This window comes from Ambystoma mexicanum, chromosome 5q, assembly GCF_040938575.1.
Source record: "Ambystoma mexicanum isolate Mex_15411 chromosome 5q, UKY_AmexF1_1, whole genome shotgun sequence".
Taxonomy (NCBI): domain Eukaryota; kingdom Metazoa; phylum Chordata; class Amphibia; order Caudata; family Ambystomatidae; genus Ambystoma; species Ambystoma mexicanum.
The window spans coordinates 82,243,764-82,265,041 of NC_090933.1; the positions used below are offsets into that span (position 1 = coordinate 82,243,764).

The 21,278-nt window shown below is 46.8% G+C and overlaps 1 protein-coding gene across 1 annotated transcript in view; it reads right to left on the reverse strand.

The window, feature by feature from the left end:
* The window catches only part of LOC138497230 (band 4.1-like protein 4B), a 471,210-nt gene that overhangs the window by 100,284 nt on the left and 349,648 nt on the right, over nt 1-21,278 (reverse strand). Inside the window, exon 7 of the mRNA XM_069620556.1 lies at nt 18,056-18,133. Within this exon, the coding sequence (XP_069476657.1) occupies nt 18,056-18,133 (78 nt within the window). The remainder of the gene's footprint in view (nt 1-18,055; nt 18,134-21,278) is intronic.

The window sequence follows — 21,278 nt, forward strand, 5'->3', positions numbered from 1 at the left end:
CCAGATTCCAAGATCGGCCCCATGTAAGTTTTAGTCCTATACGTGGGTCGTCTTCCATAACCAAACCCAGGTCATCATAAATGGATTCCAGACAAAGAGTGCAGTCTGAATTTAGATCGCCCGCCAAAATGAGTTTGCCCATGGGGTGCAGATATCTCCAGGCAAGGATTGTATCAGTTAACTTCTCCAGAAACAATTCGAGAGGAGAGATTCCCGTATGCCAGTAAACATTGACCAAAAGAAAGTAACAATTAGAATCCGGAAAAAACACCTCTAAGGCCATAAAGCCAAAAGGTGTATCCGAAAGCTCCTTAGCAACAGAGCCGAAGGAGGTTCTTACCCCTATAATGAGTCCCCCCGATGCGCGGCCTCCCAGGCTAGGTTTGGCACATTGAGAGAAAATATCGAATCCATCAAGAACTGGAGTTGAAAGTAGCCAAGTTTCTTGGAGAAAAAAACAATGCGAAGCCTTAATCACGGCAACCGTTTCTAGGTTCGTGAACAGATGGGAATTACCTCTAGAGTTCCAAGAAAAGAAACTGAAGCTATTTAGATGGCGGGCCTTCGAAGAGGATTCTGATTTAGCGGGAATTAAGTCATTTCCATAAGCCTGCGGTGACATGTGCCCAGCTCGCGGAGTCTCCATTAGATTTGGGCAAAAAATGCCTCCGTTGGGGTGGGGGAGTTCTTTCTGGATGGTAGACCATTGTAAGATTACCTCTATATTCAGCCCCCTCTCCGTTATTTTTGGCAAATTGAGAAGAGTCCACTATTTTTGCTTCAAATCCTAGTTGCTTCAACCCTTCCATATGCCCCATGATCAAGTTTAAAACTACCTTCGATCTAAGAATAATATTACTAACATCTACCCGATCATGGAAAGGGAATAAAATGCAATCTATGTCATAGCTAGAGATAAGCGAAAGCGAAGGAAGTTGGTGAAAGATTTTAAGTATGTTACCACGATTTAAACAGATTGGCATATCTTCGCCCCAAAGACTGGAAAGCTGTATAACATCACCAGAACCTTTTGTTGTAGCAGAGACAGGTAAGGACTCAGTAATTTTTTTGGTAAAGTGAACAAGGGGGTCAGCCGCCAGATCACAACCCCTTGCCCCTCTTAGTATAGTCCTATTGTGGTTGACATTTGGCCCCAGTGGAAATCTTTCCCAAGATTTGGAAACGTTCTTATTATGGGCAAAGTCAAACCCAGAGGGGACCGCTTCTCGAGCCGCAGACATACGCATATTTGAGATGCTAAGAGAAGCAAGGTTAAAAGGGGGGAGAGTCGATAAGACATTGTCTGATCGATCTGTCATATCTCCATCCCTCTTAATGCAGTCCATATTAACATGGGGCTCCTCAGGAGCAGACAAGAATGCCGGGTCAGAAGGAGAGAGCCGAGTAGTAGGAACCTCGTCCTGTGACAAGCTTACGTTGGAATTAGACACTGTCACCTTGCTGATCTTGGGAACAAGTAGTGACTGAAATAAATGTTTAACCATATCAATGTTAACCATATTAACAGTCGGCGTAGTTAGAGAAGTGTCCGGATAATTCAGGCTTTTTCCAGAAGTAGACTCCAGAGAAGTAGAGGGGAGAATTGCTTCTGGGGCAGAGTCCATAGCCTCCGCTGCAACAATATCAGTAGGCAGTGCTACAGGGTTGGTACTAGTGGATGCTGGTACGGTAAGAGGTGTTATCCGAATGCTAGAAACTGCAATTTCACCAGTACCCACAGTCCTTGGCCCCGCATCTATAGAAGCAGAGGTATTAATCAACATACCCACCGCATCCGTTAAAACAGATGCAGGTGGTAAAATAGGTGGAGCATTGGTGGTAACTGGAGTGGTCACATGAATGGAAGGGGGGATTGGTTCAACAGAGTTATCAGTCCCCTGTGGAACTGCAACAGTGGTTGGAGGGACTAAAGAGTTTGCCATAAAGAGGTTTTTGAAAAATTGATTAGTATACGAAGTAATCTTTTTGACATTCTTCTGATTTTTAGTTTTCTTCATTTGTTGGCTCATTTTCCTTTTCTTTCCTAGACAGGGGGGGACTTTTGGACAGGAATTTTCCTCTGGGGGCTCAGAGGAAATTGCTGCGATTTCTGGAGTTAGGCTAATCATGTTTTCTCCTAAGGATGCGATATGGTCACCTTTAGAACGGACGGCCGACTCTGCAGTCCCACCTGCACATGAACGATCTTGTATAGAGGGTTTGAGGGATACCCTTGGCAGATCCTCCTGTACTTTGTCCTCTCCTCTTTCCGTAGAGAATACAGTCGGGACACTGGGAAGTATATCTGTAGGGTCGTCATCCTCTCGCAAACCATCAGAGGCAGCTCGGGGAGTCATAGAGGAAGGGCCCCGGGAATCAGGATCTAGTGGTTGGAGAACCAGAAGACCCGGGGCCGCATTGGGGTCCACCCCTAAAGTAGTTGCCGTAGTCCCCGTAGGCCCCTGATGTAAATCGTGTATAGGGGCCAAAGGTGGATTGATGGAGGTAGGGTCAAGACCTTGAGTGTTCAAAAATTGATTTTCTTCTTTTATAATTTTTACTAAATCTTCAAATCTATCTAGGCCCTCCAGCCTAGAATATATTTCAGAAAGTATACGTGAATGGGATGTAACCTCTGACCAGATGTTATCATAGAGACTCACAAAGGAACTCAGAACCATATTCAACGCAGAGATAGTTGGATGAGAGAGTTTAATTCTATCATCAACATCTTTAAGGGTATGATGTAGAATAGACTCACTGGGCGGATCAGTTTTGAAGTCCGGAAGAAGACCTCTTTCTTTTAACCAGTTTTGTTTTTCAGTATACTCGTCAATAAAGTTAGTGAGATCTGAAGGGGAACCTGCCCATGATTCATCACAAATTTGTTGTGTTACATTATTTGTTTTGTTAAGATGGGAGTCCAAGTGGCTATCAGCAATAGCCTTATCTGCACATTCTATGATACTGATATCGTCAATATCCTGGACTGAGAGATCTTCAATATCCAGTTTCTTAGCTACGTTAATTAAGTTAGTGTGGGCCGGGGTATGTACTGGAGGAAGAGGGTAAGGAGATTTAGCCAGAGTGCTAGAAACAGATTTCTTACCAAAAAAATGTGTGATGTTTTTCCCCTGGATTGGATTCCCCTGAGTACCTAGATTAATTTTTATTTTTGATATTGAGTTACGGGGTTTGTTGAGAGGGGTTTTGAACGGCAAAGGGATCCCATTAGGGGAGAAGGGAATTCCCACCACACTAGTAGAAAGGTTAACGTGAGAAGAGGATGTGTGCTTAATATCACTAAGTAATACTTTGGATCCTAAAGAGGGTTGAATGTGAGAGATAACAACGCTCCCACTGTCCTTCTTCTCTAATAGTTGTGGTACAGTAACTTCTGATTCATCCACCAAGACTGGGGGTATGGGCATACTAGGATTCAGTGAGGCAGTCATTGGAAGAGGGATATTAGGCAAAGGGTTGTTGTCATATGCCATATTGCTTTTTGTCTTTGAGAAACTGACCCCGACCAAAAGATTGGAGGCAAGAGTAGCAGCTAGACGTTCTTCCTGAGTATCTATAGAAATGTCATGTATTCCATTGAAAATACAGTTATTATGAGCTGTGTTACGTAAAGTGATACCCATAGCATTGCAAACCTCAGGCCTCTCTCTCACATGAATTTGGGCCTGGGCTATGTCCCTTAAAAGGAGAGGGTTATAATGGGCCTGAAATGGAGCATCATCAGAACTCCCCATAGCAATAGGAATGGGGGTTTCTGGCACAATAACTGTAGATGGCATGGAGGGTATACTGACAATGGACGGAGGGGACAAAGGAGGTGAGACCTCCATAGCAGTCTGACTTCTAAGTCCCTTACGTGTCATTCAGATAAAACCTCAACCTGACAGTAGGCAGAATGAGAAGAAAATAGAAGTTATGTCAGAGAAGGTACCCAGAAATACACTAGAAATAAGCCTAGATGTCAGGGGAAGTTAGACATAGAGACACACAGTAAAAAAATACTAGGCAATTTTTAAATTTTAAAAATGCAAGTGTTAGAGTATGGCACAAATAGCGAAAATCAAACTCTGAAAGACCAGTATATTGTCTAAAAACCCTATGAAGTATATATGTACCCTAGCATTAAGAGCGAATTAAAATAAAAAGCAATGTTACACACTCAATTAAATAAAAGTTTTAGTAAATGAGTTGTGTCAGCGTAATAGTCATTTTCTGGGAAGGGAACGCCCGACGGCTTGTGGAGCTGCCAGAGTCCGACTCTCCACCCCAAACCCTCGTAGTAAGAATACAACTTCAATTGGGTTGGCTTGGGAAGGCCCGGAACAGTGTACTCACAGATCACAGCCAAACAGCAAAACAGTATCTCCAGCCCTTACAGTCTCCAGGGCTTAACGCCGCAAGGGCGGCTGAGCCGGCAACTTGTGCAGGCTGGCAGTCACGTGCTGTGTCACGTGTTCAGGAAGGGGTCCGCCCCCTCCAGGAAGCAGAATGGGCTGCAAGAGCTCTGCTCGCAGTGCAGCTGTGAGGGATGGACCTTGCAAGCACGAGCGTTCGAAGGAGAATGAAACGCTCCTTCCAATCAGCAGGAAATACGCCGCAAGGGCGGCTGAGCCGGCAACTTGTGCAGGCTGGCAGTCACGTGCTGTGTCACGTGTTCAGGAAGGGGTCCGCCCCCTCCAGGAAGCAGAATGGGCTGCAAGAGCTCTGCTCGCAGTGCAGCTGTGAGGGATGGACCTTGCAAGCACGAGCGTTCGAAGGAGAATGAAACGCTCCTTCCAATCAGCAGGAAATACGCCGCAAGGGCGGCTGAGCCGGCAACTTGTGCAGGCTGGCAGTCACGTGCTGTGTCACGTGTTCAGGAAGGGGTCCGCCCCCTCCAGGAAGCAGAATGGGCTGCAAGAGCTCTGCTCGCAGTGCAGCTGTGAGGGATGGACCTTGCAAGCACGAGCGTTCGAAGGAGAATGAAACGCTCCTTCCAATCAGCAGGAAATACGCCGCAAGGGCGGCTGAGCCGGCAACTTGTGCAGGCTGGCAGTCACGTGCTGTGTCACGTGTTCAGGAAGGGGTCCGCCCCCTCCAGGAAGCAGAATGGGCTGCAAGAGCTCTGCTCGCAGTGCAGCTGTGAGGGATGGACCTTGCAAGCACGAGCGTTCGAAGGAGAATGAAACGCTCCTTCCAATACGACTACATGGAGCTTGGGCCCCCGGAACCAGGTCAATTTTGCAGTTGTAAAGCCAGTGGGGCGGCAAAGCATTGGGCTTGGTCTTTTAGAAAGACGTCCTGCTAGTCTTCATATGCCGGAGGCAGTTGTCCCATGATAACAATCACCACACTGTGTTCCTTGGTCTGTGGTCCGGATCCTAGTTCTTCACCTTTGATACCAACAGACGCAGCTGGATAACATGTCTGTGCACACTCAGCTGAGAAAGTTAATGAATGGGTTCGCCAGTCTATGGCCGGGTTATGACACTCCAACCAGGGCATGCCTAGTAGGAGCTGGAACTGGTGTGCATTCATTAGGTGAAAGACTATGTGTTCCCGGTGGCCGTCATGGCATAACAATACAGCCTTCCCTGTATATTGGATCACTGGTCCAGATGACAGCTGTGATCCCTCCACAGACACAATGTTGTCTGCCTTTTCCCTTCTCTGAATGGGCACACCTATCCGTTGGGCCACAGTGATGTCCATGTAGTTTACGACTGCCCCACAGTCAATGTACGCTTCCAAGGCATGCATTCATTTAGGCTGTTTGGGGCACAGTAGGATTACCAGTGTTGTAAGATGCAAGACCATAGACGTCCTTTCCTTTCCTGACAAGCTGATCTCTATTCTTATCGAGCCATAGATTATTCCGACAGCTCCTTTGGTTCTAATATGCTTACTTCGATGGCTCCAAGTGGTTTCTGGGGTGTCTTGCTTGGACAGTCCTTTAAGAAGTGCCCTGCCTTATCGCAATATAAACAGATTTGTCGCTTCCTGTGTCACTCCCTTTCTGCTTTGGTTAATGGTCCTTTTATACTGCCCAACTGCATGGGCTCAGGTGGGTTTTCTGTGGTCCGGGATGAGACTTTCCGGGGACATACATACAAAGGCCGGCCCTCAATGTCAGGAAGGGCCTAAGGGTAAAGGCGTGCTCACTAAGCCAAAGGGAGAAAGGACACACAAGAAGCTGAACTATAAGGAGTCCTGTAGACAAGAAACGATAGGCAAAGGAACCTGTGAACAAAAAAGGGGCAGGGAATACAAAGATACAAACAAGCTGCGTTCCCTCTTGGGGTGTATGCAGAAATGGGAAAGAGTGCTCCATGGACCTTTGTAATCTCCAGCCTTCTGCACAGATTGCTATAACAGGGGCCCACTCTGAATTCTCATGGCTCGGTACAACACCAGTGGATGTCTGTACTTGAACGCTAAGGCACAAACAAGGTAACAGTACTCAAAAGACTTAAGCATGTACGGGTCCAGCAGGAACCAAACAATGACAAGAAGTACAACACTGACACGTGACAAGGGAAGGGGCAGAGGTTGCCTGATGGAATTCAACAGTCAAGCTCTGTACAAAGGATTTACATAAGACACAAGTGAAGACAAGAACAGAAATATCCAGGGAAAAGGAAGTCAAAGAGAACAAGGTTCAGAACAGAATCCAGAAGAAAGGAAGGGCAGAAACCTAGTATCTAAATGTAGGGAATGGCGACCGGAAACTGTACACGGAATAGTAGAACAGTAACTCAGGGATGGAAAGACAAGAGAAAGCTAGCAGAAGGAAATGAAGGAAACAGTATAACTGAAATGGATAACCTAAGGGGAGGACTGAAGGAAGAGAAGGACAGGGATCAAGAACAGAGGGCTGCAGACAAGGAAGAGAGCAAGGGAGCAGTAGCCAGGAAACAGAGGGCTTAATAAAGAAAGGAATGAAGTGGGCTGTAGCCAGAAAACAGAGCGCTTTGAATAAGAAAGGGAGCAAGGGGCTGTAGCCAGGGAACAGGGGTTTGCAAACAAGGAAGAGAGCAGTAGCCAGGAAACAGGGGGGCTGCAAACAAGGAAGCAGGGCTGCAGTATGGAAGGCACAAAGGAGCAGGCAAAAGGCAGGGTAGAGATGGCGCAGGGCAGCAAGGTAGGAAGCACAGGGCTCTGGAACAAGAGCAGGAACTGGAAGCCACAGGACATAGCAAATATCCAAGGAACAGGGCAACAAAGGGCTGGTAGAAGGCTCAATGCAAGAGGCCTGTGCTCCTGCAGGCAGCTGCTTAAATACTGAGCTGCCCTGTGCTGAAGTATGCTAATTAGCGGCACCTGAAGCAGCACAGCTGAATGTTATTGGCCTCTTCCCTCTCTAGTCCTGGGAAAGCGAAAGCTGCACTGTGCTCTAAGGCTTCTGGGGATTGTAGTGCCAGAACTGCTGTATAGGAATAGCCAGGAAATGGGAACTGCCACAGGATGGGACATCTAGTTGGTAAAAGTAAATACGAAAGTTCCAAAGCCTTGCAAATTGAAAGTAAAGACAATAATATGAATAGATGTTGTCCAGGGAGTATTACGGAAGCAATTGAGTCCCAAATAGTCCACGATGGGTGCCAATTGGTGCGCCAGTGGAACGATCGTGACACTCAATATGAGACCGGTCAGACCTTTTTTCCTGTAGCCGGTCAGCCAGCGGCACCACCAGATCAATGTATTCTTTACAACGTTCAGGTGGATTCATGATCTGTGCCAAGACGTCCTTTAATTTGCTTCAGAGACCCTGGTAGAATAGGGTGGTCCTCTTGTCTTTGGACCAGTTGGTCTCAGCCACCAGCTGGTTGTACGTGGTAATATACACTAACAGGCCCTGTGATCCCTGTAAAAGGGGCAGCAACTCCCCATCTAAAGCATGCCCCTGAGTTCGGCCGGCAAAGAGTTTATCCAATTCTTGCTGGAAGCCGGCAAGATTGTATAGAATGGGAACATCCTGGTTAACCAGGGGCACTGACCAATTGGCTGCTAGCCCCCCTAGGTAAGACAGGACAAAGGCCACCTTGGTTTGGTCAGTTGGGAATGCCCCTGGACGACACAGGAAATGAAGTCGACAATGATTCATGAAAACGGCAAATTTTTGTGGGTCCCCCAAGTATCTCTCAGGTGCTGCTAAAGGGATGGTAACCGGGGTGGTCACTTGTATCTGAGGTGACGCTTCTGCAGCGCCATCGAGTGAACCTGGTAAGGGGGTCTGTCCAGCTTGTGTTCTAGTGAGGCGCTCTGCTAGCTCCTCTGTTCTCTCCTTATTGACCACTAATTCTTTTCTCATTGCGTTCATCTCAGAACGGGCAGCATGTACCTCTGCCCGCAACTCGCCCAACAATGCAGCTAACTTGTAAACCTCTGATGCCATGACACTCAGGCAAGGCGTATGCAGTGGGCTTACAGTTCTGTAAAGCTAACCTCTGGTGCCCTGCGGGACTTCCTAGTCCAGATTCCCCTGTGCGTGACTCCTGATGATGTGCTGCTTGCCCACACCACTCCCTACCCACCGTTCTGCTGGAAGGCTAATTGGCCAGCATACAGGTAAGTTGGGAGTGATTTGGAGGTATGGAAAATGGGGATTGTGGCTCAGGCCCCCATGGAGGTATCTACAGGTGAACAAACAAGAGGTGAGGGTAAGTGCTGTGTTTTCTGCATCCACCCCACCACCCCAACTCTCCCCAGGGTGTACTGACTGGTTGGCAAGGGTTGGGCTGTGTTCACCTTTGTTTGCAGCTGGTTGGAGAACGTCAGATGGACATCAGTCTCCCAGTTGCTTTACTAGGAATGGAGGTCCAGACCTGCTGCGGCAGTTGTGATGCCAAAAGTAATTGTTCTGCCTTGCATGTTATAAATTGTCTGTGTGCATACTTTTAATATGTTTTGCTTTGCTCATTGTTGTAAATAGTCTGTGCGCGTAGTTTTAAGATGTTGCACGCTACAAGAACAGTCTGCATGTGTAGTTGTTAACATCTTTTCCTGCCTCAGTTCAAAGTTATTTGTGAGGAAATGTGCGGTATGGAAGTTTGTTTTGCTGTTTGGAATCCATTCTGTGCGTGCACTACTCATGCGTTTCTACTTTCTCTTCAGACGCTGTCTGCAGCTTGTGGTTTTTCAGATGACACCCCCGGTGAGGAATCAGCTGCAGCGGAGAAGAATGCAACTGTGCTCTGGTGAGGTAAGCAGGAATGTGGGGTCGTGCTGGAAAGGCTCCAAGCTGACAGGTGCTTACTGAGTGTTGTTTCTTCTCTCCTTCTCTGGTAGGTGATGCAGTGTTGGAAAAGAGCCCTCCAGAGCGGATGCAGGAACTCCCATGGTGAGAATGCTGACTGGGTGTGGCCCAGGGCAGGGCTTATATAGCCCTGGGCTGCACCCAGCACCACTAGACTACCAAGGACACTGTAGATGAGGATTGGCAGGGGCCATCTTGGTTCCCATATGGCATCCTGCTCCGGGGGGCCATTTTGGAGGTGCAGCTGTCCAGATAAACAGGCTGCAACTTGTACTTGTGCCAGTCAGCAATCCTTAGTATGCAGGCACTGCCTACACTATGGGCCTCATTACACGTTTTGCGCTAAAAATCTCAAATTACCGGCATGACGCTCTTAACGTGTCCGCCCTCACAAGAGGGCGCTAATAGCGTACCATTACGAGTATGCAGACACGAGCATAGCGCCATGCCGGTAATGACCCTACCGCCATGCCGCTAAAGACCCCAAAAAGTCTCTTACCGCCTTCGACGAAAGTGCAGTTAGCACCTCCGCCCTCACGCTGCATGCAAATAGCGGTCACCGCTATTAGCGGTGATCGTTAAATTGCGGAACCGGAAATAGCGTCATCGCACAGGAAAGGGAAAGAGCACGGCGGCCATCTTTAAATACACAATCCATTGCCATCCTCTGCCCCCTGGACCTGTTTGGAGTAGCTTGCAGTTGGAAATCATCAGGGACACCCTCAACATGCCCAAGGCATTGAAAAAAAACACCGACCGGCAGCGGAAAGACAAATTCTCCTCAGAGGAGCTTATCATGCTGACCCAGACCCTAGCTGACAATGCTGCCATGGACTTTGCCTGCGACATGCGGCGGGACACTCTCATGGAAAAAAAAGGCAATCTGGGCTGAGGTTGCATTAAAAGTCAGTGCTTTGGGCACCACCACCCGCAATGTGCGTGAGTGCCGAAAGAGGTGGGATGACCTGAGACTCCGGGTGAGAAGCATCCTTGCCGAAAACCACCAAATTGCCACAGCAGGTGGATCTGGGTCACCCATAAAACTTAAAGAATGGGAGGAGACATGCGCCAACCTCATTGGCGTGGAATGCATAGAGGGAGTAGGCACGATGGAGCATGGCGTGGCAACCACTTCAGATGGAGGTGAGTGTACACATGAAAGCATGCAATGTCAATCTACTGGTCCCCTCAAATGTGAGCCCAGAATCACCTCATGGATGGGCAAACATCCACACATGCATCACACCCTGCCCATGTCAGTGTCAGACCCAAACACACACACATGCACACATCACCAGAGACAAGTGCCACACACAACCATGCATGGATGTGCCACTGCACTGACACATCACCTGTATCCTTTACAATGTAGTCCAAATGCCCACAACTGCATCATTGATGTATACTGCATTAAGTACATTGAACCGTAACCAGTAACATCCCCCTTCTTGTCCCCTACAGGCTCACATACAGACAGTGAGGATGCTGGCAATGCATCACTAGCACCCCCTGCGCATAAGAAACAAAGGGCTTTGGACACAGAGGACACTCCCACAACCTCAAGTGGCAAAGGCAGAAGGGTCCAGAAGCAGAGTGTGAAACATCGTTGGAGCGCCACTTCCAAGCCAAAAGTTGGCACACCACCAACAACTGCCCCACCTCCGGTGGTTAACCCACCAGCACCAATCCCGGCCACAAAGGGCCCACCCTCAGCTCCAGCTAGTTCAGCAGGAGAGGCGGCAGTTTTACCTTGTTGGCATCACATCCTCATCTGCCAGTTCGAGGCAGACAAGCCCCCTCCGCCGCTCCTCACGCACCACCAGGCACACCTCTAGTCAGCCTCCCAATGCTGGTGTTGGCAATGGCCAATAGGGAGTGCATGGTGAAGCCTCCGCGTGCATGGCTGGAGGGAAACATTGTGCAAGACACATGTGGAACTGTTTTCGGGGGGTGGGGGAAGGGTGTTATGGGACTGTTGTGGGGGTGGGGGTAAGGGTGTTATGGGACTGTTGTGGGGGGTGGGCGGAAGGGTGTTATGGGACTGTTGTGGGGGGTGGGGTAATGGTGTTATGGGACTGTTGTGGGGGGGAGGGGAAGGGTGGTGAGATGTTTGGGGACATGCACATTTTCTGCTTTACGTTCCTTAATACACTGGTATTTGAACAAAACACAGGCTTGTACTTCTTTATTGTGTGTGTGTACTTTATTGACACCATGGTCCATTGTGCGCTTCCAAGCAGACACCAGTGCACTACTACCCATATCCATGTGACAGTACGAAACCATCTTACTAGAATATTTGGTTGATCAGATGCTGTCTCACAGCACGTCCCTCCTGGCCATCCCCTATTGCATGACCTGCATCCCCTTCTCCTCCGTCCTCATCACCATCATCATCCTCATTAGGTGCTTCTATTTCAACGTCAGGGGGAAGTGGCACATTCCGTCTGATACACATATTGCATGCCATGGTGATCTTGGCCACCTTCTCATGGCCATACAACAGAGCTCCACCAGACCTGCTAATGCACCTAAACCGTGTCTTCAAAAGGCCAAAAGTCTGCTCGATCCCAATGCGGGTACGGGTATGTGCACGATTGTATTCCTCTTCGTGCCTGTTCTGTGGGTTCCGTACAGGGGTGAGGAGCCACCTCTTCAGGGCATAGCCGACATCACCTGTATGGGGGGACGAATGGGGTCCTGTTACTGTTCAACTCAAGAGCGGCCTGTTCATATCACACAAATGGACTTTGCATTGTGATTGAAGTACACAATTAACAGCATACATACAGATGGTCTGTGTGACTGCAATGTGCAAAGGTGAGCTCGACCATGCAAGTAGACATGCCCCATGAATGCCTACAACAGTAATTGACATGCCCTGGGTGAGGCCAGGTCTCAGGTGTCCCTGGGCCCAGGCAGATTTGGTACCACACTGCTGGTGTGATGCCATTCCAACATTGATGTTCTCATTCTGAGAGGCATCACTTCAGTGGTGCTATAGGTGTGTAGTGCTATGCTATGGCTAGGGGTGATCCCTTTGCATGCTTTCAAGGGCACATTGCATTATTGTTGTTGTGCTGGACTAATTCTGTACGACTATCTTGACGGCATGTATGACATTTGTGTATTTGGTGCCGTGGAATGTTGTGCAATGTGGATGTGGATAGATGTATAAGGTTTGTAAAACTGGATTGTCATCTATGTTGTGTAGCTTATACTTGCATGTCCGTTCATCTGAAGTACATTGCGGGCTTCCCAGATGGACATTGGCATACATGTGTATGTGCATTCAACTGACGGACGACAAGCTACACCCATTTCGAGTATGCATCTCCCCCCCCCCAATCACACCCAGTTGGAGTATGTATCTCCCCCCCATCACACTGACATGTGCTTGTCCTGCAACTCACCAAGTAGCCACGAACGTTGTCCGGTTTGTCGCTCCATGTAGCGTGGGATAGTTGAGTTCCGCAGGACCATGGAATCATGGGTTGATCCGGGGAAACGGGCACAACAATGCGTGATTACCTTGTTGGCATCACATACCTTTTGGACATTGATGGAGTGGAATTGCTTCCTATTTCGGTAGACTACTTCATTGTGATGTGGTACAACCAATTCCACATGGGTACAGTCGATGGCCGCAATGCAACTTGGGATGCCTGCCAGTGAATAGAAGCCAACTTTGGTGTTTGCAATCTCCTGGGCAGTCCGTGGCATGAATATGTGTTCAGGTGCATGCTTCATGAGGGCATCGAGTACCTAGTTCAGCGTGCGTGAGAATACTGGCTGTGAGATGCCATGCATCTGGCCCACTGTATGCTGGTAGGTGCCTGTGGCCAGGAAGTGGAGCACAGTCACCACCTTGAGTAGAGGGGGGGATGGCAGTTCTGATGTCTATGAGGCTCACAATGTCGTTGTGTATCATGTCCACGATCCTGGTGATGGTATCCCGGTCCAGACGGTACAGGGTGTGTATCTGCTCTGGGGTTAGATTGAATGGACTGGCTCTGATTCTGGGGATTGGTGGGTGCCTCTGTGGTATGATTAGGTGCTGTGGTGGTGCTTGCTGTGGCTGTCTTGCCCTCCTCCTCCTCCTGCGTCTCCTCTGTGCTGCCTGTTGTTGTTGCTGCTGCGCTGCAATCATGTCCTCCTGCCCATGTAATGCTGCAAGTATTGGAACCATCTTGGTGTGGGAAGGGGCGTGGGAAGGGGTGTGGTGTGCTCCTTTTGGGCTGCCACAGTCTCCATTGCCTCCACCTGTGCTGATTGTGTCCACCTGTGGCAGGTGGGAACACTGCTCAGTTCTCTAAACGGGTGGTTCGCGATGGCGGTATTAGCGCCATGATGGTAATGGGTTTTGGGGGCTTTACCGCTATTGGCATGTCCGCTCGCCTTGTGATGCTGTGCTATTAGTGGCAAGGTGTTATTTACGGGGTGGAGGGTCGCGCGCTCGTGGACTGCCTGCTATTAGTGGCACCGTACTTAGCGGTGCCGCTAATAGCGGTGAGCCAGGTCGTAATTAGCATGGGGATTTAACGTTACCGGTATTCCATTACCGGTAACGTTAAATCCCTACCGGCTACCGTGTAATGAGGCCCTATGTGTTTTTGTGTTGGGGGACCTGCTAGGGATCATGACAGCCAGGAGTCATTTCTTTATCAGGTCCTGGTGAAACTGGAAGGCTTTGCGGAAGGAGAGGTTTTATTGACAGGAGACTTCAATTTGGCCTGCAACCTAGATGAAAGATAGGAGCAGCCAAGGGCCCATTAGGGGGAACAACCCATCTAGCGCCTTAGGGGACAAGTTCTCCGTTTTAGCACTAAGAGATCTGTGGAGAGCAAAAAAGGAGAGGAGGCAGGGTACACATGTTTCTTGCACGTTCACTGCACATACTCTAGGATTGATTATGCGTGGGGAACTCCAGGGGCATTAGGGGCATTGATTGAGGTAAGGGAAGACCCGATCTCCTTGTCGGACCATGCCCCCATATGGTTGCAGCTAAGAGGGATGATGCCAAAAAGCTTGGTGTGGTTATGGAAGATGCCAAGGGACGTGCTGCATGACATAGTAGTGGGGAAAACACTGAGGGACAAAACTAGAACCTATTTTGAAATAAACAACACACAAGGGGCACCTCTTGATGTGGTTTGGGATGCCTTTAAGGTGGTGTTAAGGGGGGAAATAATCTCTCTCAATGCACAAATGTCCAAAGAGAAGGACCGATTATAAAAAGACTTAGAGGCCGAACTGAGAGATGCTCAAAGAAAATTGGCAGAAAGAAGAACAATGCAAATTATAGCAAGCCAAAGGATAGAATGAGACAATTGGATCTACTGCGAACGAGCAGGGCAGAAAAATAGCTACTTAATCTAAAACAGAAATATTACATTAGGGCGAATAAGGCAGACAAAATGTTAGCAAGACTTCTGAAACAACAGAGTAGTAAACGCAACAAAGACGGCATCAGGCTGGTGACTGTACAATCTCTAGAGTCCAGAGACATTATAGACTCCATCTCAGCCTTTTATACGCAATTATACTCCTCAGAGAGACCAGACCCACAAAATTACAAGATTATTTAGATAGGCTTCAGATGCCTAAGGTAACCTAAGAAGATAGGCACTCTCTGGAAAAAGACATAACAGAGGAAGAAGTATAAAAGACTATTAAACGTCTCCCCAGTAACAAGGCGCCGGGTGCGGATGGATTCCCTGCATTCTTTTATAAAATACTGAGCAGGGACCTCACGCCATTTCTCAAGAAACTATATAACTCTTTATGGCAAATGGGGAGGAATAACACGATCCATGCTGGAGGCAAAGGTTGTTCTCTTCGGGAAACCGAATAAAGATCTAACGAGCTGCGTCTCATATCGACCCATAGCGTTGTTGAACATAGACACCAAAATATACATGGGCTTCTGGTGGATAGAATAAAGAAAATATATCAGTGATTGGTCAGGATGAGTCAGGTTTCATTCTGCAGAGACAAACGTGGGATAACACAAGAAAGGTCATTCATCTCACAGAGAAGGCAGAAGTTAAAAAGACCCCACTGGTACTGATATCTCTAGATGCCGAAAAGGCTTTTGATAGGGTAGAATGGCCATAACTGTTTCAAGTAATGAAGCATATGGGGTTCGGGCCAAACTATATTCATATGGTGGAAGCAAATTATAAAGATCCATCGATGAGGCTCTCCATCAATTCACATGTCTCCGACCCGATACGGATAGACCGGGGTACGAGGCAGGAATGCCCCTTATCCTCCCACCTATACGCAATATACCCAGAACCATTGCTTGCCTCAATTAAACCAGACAAAAACATAAAAGGTATCCCTTTTGGTAGCGAAACACATTAGACAGCAGCATTTGAACATGAAATGCTGTTGATACTTGCAGAACTGGAAACATCAATCCCAGCTTTGGTAGCAGTCTTAGGGGAACAAGAAAAAATGTCAGGGCTCAAAATAAATATGACCAAGTCAGAAGTGCTGTAGCTGGGCCTATCAAAAGAACAATCCGCAGCCATGTGAAGGTGCTCCCCCTTTAGAACAGCCATAGAGAGCATCCCATACCTAGGGGTAGAAATAACTAGCAAGATATCCACGCTATATAAGGCCAACTACCCAGAGAGTCTAAAGAAAACACAGGAAGACCTTGAGAGATGGACCCCCCTTCATATCTCCTGGCTGGGGCGCATAACGACAGACAAAATGGTGATGTTCCCCAGACTTCTTTATAAATTCCAGACCCTTCCGATTGCAGTCCTGCAGTCGTTCTTTAAGACACTGAACACTATGCTGTCTAAATTCATCTGGCAAAACAAACGCCCCAGAGTAGCTTTGGTTCTGCTTATGACTCAAAGGAACAAAGCAGGGCTAGGACTGTCAAACATAAATAGATATTTCGAGGTGGCCCAACTGAGAGTGGTGTGAGAATGGCTTACAGAAAGCAAGACAGCAGGGGAAAGGTTTGGACATGGATGGACAGTCCTGTGGCAGGTTGTACACTGGCTGGGTTACTGTGGCTACCAGGGAAGGATAGGCCCTGGAGTGCAAGATGTAGTGTGGTCCTTAGAACAACATGCGAAATCTGGGATAGATGGCTAAAGAAGGGATTCCATTCATCTTGCCCCTCCCCATTCACTCACTGTTCGGGAATCAAAGCTTCACCCCAGGGATGGGAAAGGGCAAATTTAGCCAATGGCAGAAACATTGGTGCTGCAAGGTGGGAGACATGGTTTGGGAAGGAGAGATAGCAACATTTGAGGAGTGCAAAGCTCATCTGGGAGTGAAGGAAAGCTATAGATATGAATATATACAGTTAAGACACTGGTTAAGGTAGCCCAAAATACATTCCGCGGCAACTAGACAGCTGACAGAATTTGAAACATACATTGTCTCGGGAGGATACCTCAGGAGCAACTTTCTCGCCTTGGCAGCAAGATGACACGGTGCAACACAGGTTTGATCCCCAGGTCTGTGCTTAGAAACCTGTGGGTATTAAGCGTGTTATAAATACCAATCACATCATAACTACACATTCTGGGGATAAACACTTAACTTCGAGCATTTGCGCAATCCTTCAGGGATGCTCGGTTCGAGAGGAATGGCCATACCAGGCAGTATGGGAAGGTACGGCAGGAACGGTTATTTCACAGGAATTGTGGGAAGGGTTATGGAGAAACATCCCAAAGCTGACCAGGTCTATATAATACGGGAGGCCTGGTATGAGATGATGTTACAGTGGCACTACACCCCCAGTAAATTACACAAAATGTATAAAACTGTTCCCCAGGAATGCTGGAGGGGCTGCAAGGGGATAGTGGATTGGAGGCACATTTGGTGGGACTGCCCCCAGATAAAGAAATTCTGGGATGATGTGATGCTGCATGCTCTAACCCTGGGGGAAGGCTTATGTGGACTATTAGAACTGGAATTGTATATAATCTCGAAACCCCAAAAGAGAGCCCTAATGACAATTCTGATAACAGCTTGGATGTTGATAGCAAAGAACTGGAAACAAAAAGATCCTCCCACCTGGTCAGAAAGAATAGATAAACTGTGGGACGTATTGGCAATGGAGTGGATTACAATCGTATACAAGGGCAGGCAGATACGTTTCGGTCAGACTGGGGAGAAGTGTTAGAATACCTAAAAAGCGAATACATGCAACAATGGTGCCCACAAAACCTGAGGATATTGGACTTGAGTTGAACCCACATGCAAAAGAACCAGACTTTGAAAACCGAGGGGAGTAAGAACAAATACGAGAACGGGTTGGCTAAGACACTGCAGGAACCAAGGGCGGCGGTGTCAAGAGAGGGGTGGGGTTTCAGGAGTGCAAATGTTGTATAAATACTGTTAAAAATACTTTTTATTTTAAAAAACAGAGGAGTAAAAATTCATCAATTAAAATTCTGATTCCTCTGGAAATTGTCTGAGTGGGGCAACACAGGTTGATTGATCAAGTGCTTCAACAAATGGTGACATCCCCCACGTTGTGTTTGTGGTACATATCCTCCATTCCATCCTCTTACCTTTACCCTGCTCCTTTTCCTTCCGCAGACTTAAGGTCTGGATTTTTCTGACTGGGGCACAGTACACCAGCCACCAGAAAATATAGGGACCCAGCTACAGTGATGATTTGGAACAGTATAAAAAAGAACTTGTATCTCAACATCGGAAATGCAATCAGCCCATCACAAATGGCCTTCAGCAACAAGTCCCCCAAAATACACGGCGCACCTTCATAATAGACATTAATAGGAAAGGATAATGATTTACCATGGGCGTAGCTTCAGTAAAGTCCATGAGTAGATCGCCCGGCTCCAAGGAATACGAACTGCTTATGCTCGTTGGACTCTGAATGAGGGAAGCACATTTTCAATCAGGGATTATTTCTCAATGTGGTTGAAAATGGATTTGCCCAATCAAGCCTATGTTCCAATATTGAAACGTCACAGTTGTTCAGCTAAATCTATACAATGGTAATGCACTAGATAGTCAGTCAACGGCACGCCATTTATTCGGACATTACAACCATGACATAAGGTTTTAGGGCATAACATGCTTTCTATCTTTCAAAGTGATAAGGGAACATAAATTAGCAGTTCTATAAGAAGCATATGACCAGCATCCAGGAACCGTGCCAGTGTAGCTACTTTCAAGTGCTTAACACGTACTGCAAGATTGTTTGCCAAGAACACTTTACAAGCACTGGACTAAAATGTTGAGTTTGTTACATGTAAGAGAATACTTTTTGATTTTGCGAAATACAAACTTCCCATCAGTCAAGTGACACCTTATTCCTTTGCCCTTCATGTTGATGTCTTGATCATAGCGGACTCCCCTTTGCAGCGTGCTGATCTTCATGGGCAGCATGCTTTGAAAACAATTACATCCAAGCTCAGTTAATTGAGCTCAGAGTATTTAGCACAGATTTAGGATACAAGTTTTGTTTTTATTTAAAGAGTAGGACAGTTGTGCTTGAGCGTAAATTCCCTACAAAACGGCAAACCCCAGACATAGCCATCCCATTGCTGCGAGCTGTACCATAATGGATCCAGGAAGTAAATGGATTAAACATAAACGGGGCGGTGAAGTGCGAAGATGCGAAGAATACATGGTTTCATAGGTATTGAGTATAGTTAATGAATGTAGAGTAAATGTGAATGTTTACAGTTGAGGATTGTGGTGCTCATCAAGGCACCACACGGAGGAGGTGTGAGGCCCATGAACAACTCTGGGGTCCATGCAATGAATAAGTGGTGCATTTAGGTCAGACCCGGACCCTGCCAGTGTGGGGATGCACTTACGGTCAGGGAGCAAGGAGTTCAAGTGGAGAGAAGCGAGCTGGGTGAAAGAGCAGAAGCAAAAGGAATGCAGAATGTGGTGGATGGAGCTTATAAGGGGTTGGGATTGTACTGTTTGAAGTACAGCGTAGCAAACAATAGTCAGCCATATGTTGGGGGCAAAGCATATAGCCCATGAACAGCTCAGCAGACAAGAAGACTGAATTTAAGAAAGAAGGAAGCCATAATCCAGTCTGCAGGGAATTAGAGTGGGGATCAGAGTCCTACTCGAGTAAAGGCAGCAGGTAATGAACATTGCTCAGCAGACCCTCCCATGAACAAAGGCCTTCCCTGACATTCCCTGTCATTCACAGCACTCTTCAAAGTGCTGTGCATGACAGACAATTCACACTGTCCAACATGAACTAACCACAGGCCATAATTGGTGCAAGGGAGCCCAACCATTAGGCGGCCATGAAGTCATCAATCAGCATTTTGTCCTTATGCTCTCCTATGGGTGAAACATTGACGAGACTCAGGAAGGGAAGTTGTTAACTTCACACTCCCTGATTTCTATGTGTGGACAGAAGAGGAGTCAGAGACATATGCGTGCTGAGGGACTGTGTGGGGAAAAAGGTATGTGTAAAGAAAGATGCTTTTGTGTGTTTGTGAGAGTGTTGTGTGATTATGTATGCTTGTGTGAATATTGACATGTACATGTGTGTGGGCATGTTCATACATGTGCATCTGTGTGTGTCTGTGTGTGCATGTGAGGAGGAACACAGGGGTTAACACAGGCATATTGTGTTGGGCGCAGGCAGCATGAGGCAAATGTGTTTCACAGTGACAATGCTGGCATAATTTGGCAGCCAATGGTACCATGAAACTATGTTTTACAATGCCAATGCTGGCATATGCTATCGAGCACAGGCACTATGAAAATGTTTTACAGGGCAACATTCATTTAAATTGTTCAGACACGTCTTGTGACATTTATTTGGGCATGCTGTTGGGCACCATGCACAAATCTGATGTGTATTTCATTGAGATATTTTACTATGATTGATAAACTATGATGTTGTATGGCTTTATTACTTAGGCTAAGATCCCTTCACACGTATCTTTGTTGAAATGCTTACAGGTGGGCCAAACACCTCTGTCAGGCACGAAATGTGTCAGTATATTAGATGTATTTATGGAAACCTCTTAGAGCTCTTCATAAAACATACATGGGCCTATTATTTTTGCCCTAAATCATTTGGAATAGTTCTGTTTTACCACAGTATGCAATGGTCAGTATCTCAGCTCTCCTTTTTGTCCTGATGAAGGCGTGAAATTCATATGATATACTCTGAAATGTACATGTCAACTAGAGCACAACCTCTTGATTTCAGTTGGGTCATTTGTCCACTGCCAAAGCTAAATCAAGCTTCATAAATAATTCTCTCTTGAAAATATTAATGGGACCCAAAAACCTGCTGACAGAACTAATTAAGTACCATATATGAATTGCTATGTATGTCACTTCTGTATTTGCCTTATATTGTTTTTTGTTGCAGATTATTCTTCCTCTCTTCTTCTTTGTTTTTCCTTTCAGAGAATCTGTTGCTATGGGGATTTGAACAATGTGTTCATGTGATTTATCAGTTTTATTTGTTGAAATAGGTTTGTTTTATTCTCTTTGAGAATTAAAGGTTTTTTATTAGTTACATTAATTTTCTTCAAATTATTGCAAATAAGTATATGAAATTGCATATTTGAAATAATCCAACAGGAATATACTTTGTGTGTTGGCCACTTGGCTGGCAGCATGAAAGTGTGGCTATGTTGGCATATTGTGCCTCATTATGAGGATTGTCGTTCGGTGGTAGATCTACTGAATTTCCACCAATTCAATTACTGTTACTGCATCTTTGTCCTGTGGAGTTACCACAGGATTATAAATGGTGGTAGGCAGGTGTAATTCCACCTTTTTGGAGTCCATAGGGATTTTGGGTGGATTTACCGGCAGCAGAATTACTGCACCGTGTATTGGCCAGTTTCTGGAGGTAAAGTAGAGGATTTAACTCAAGCAAAAAGCTGCAGATGAATACGCCACTTTCCCTAACGAAATTGGCAGATTTACCACTTGGTAATTCCACCGGCAGTATATCTGCCAAAATGTATAATTTGGTGGTAAAAGAAAAACAGCAGTAATTCTGCTAACGCCTAAAAAA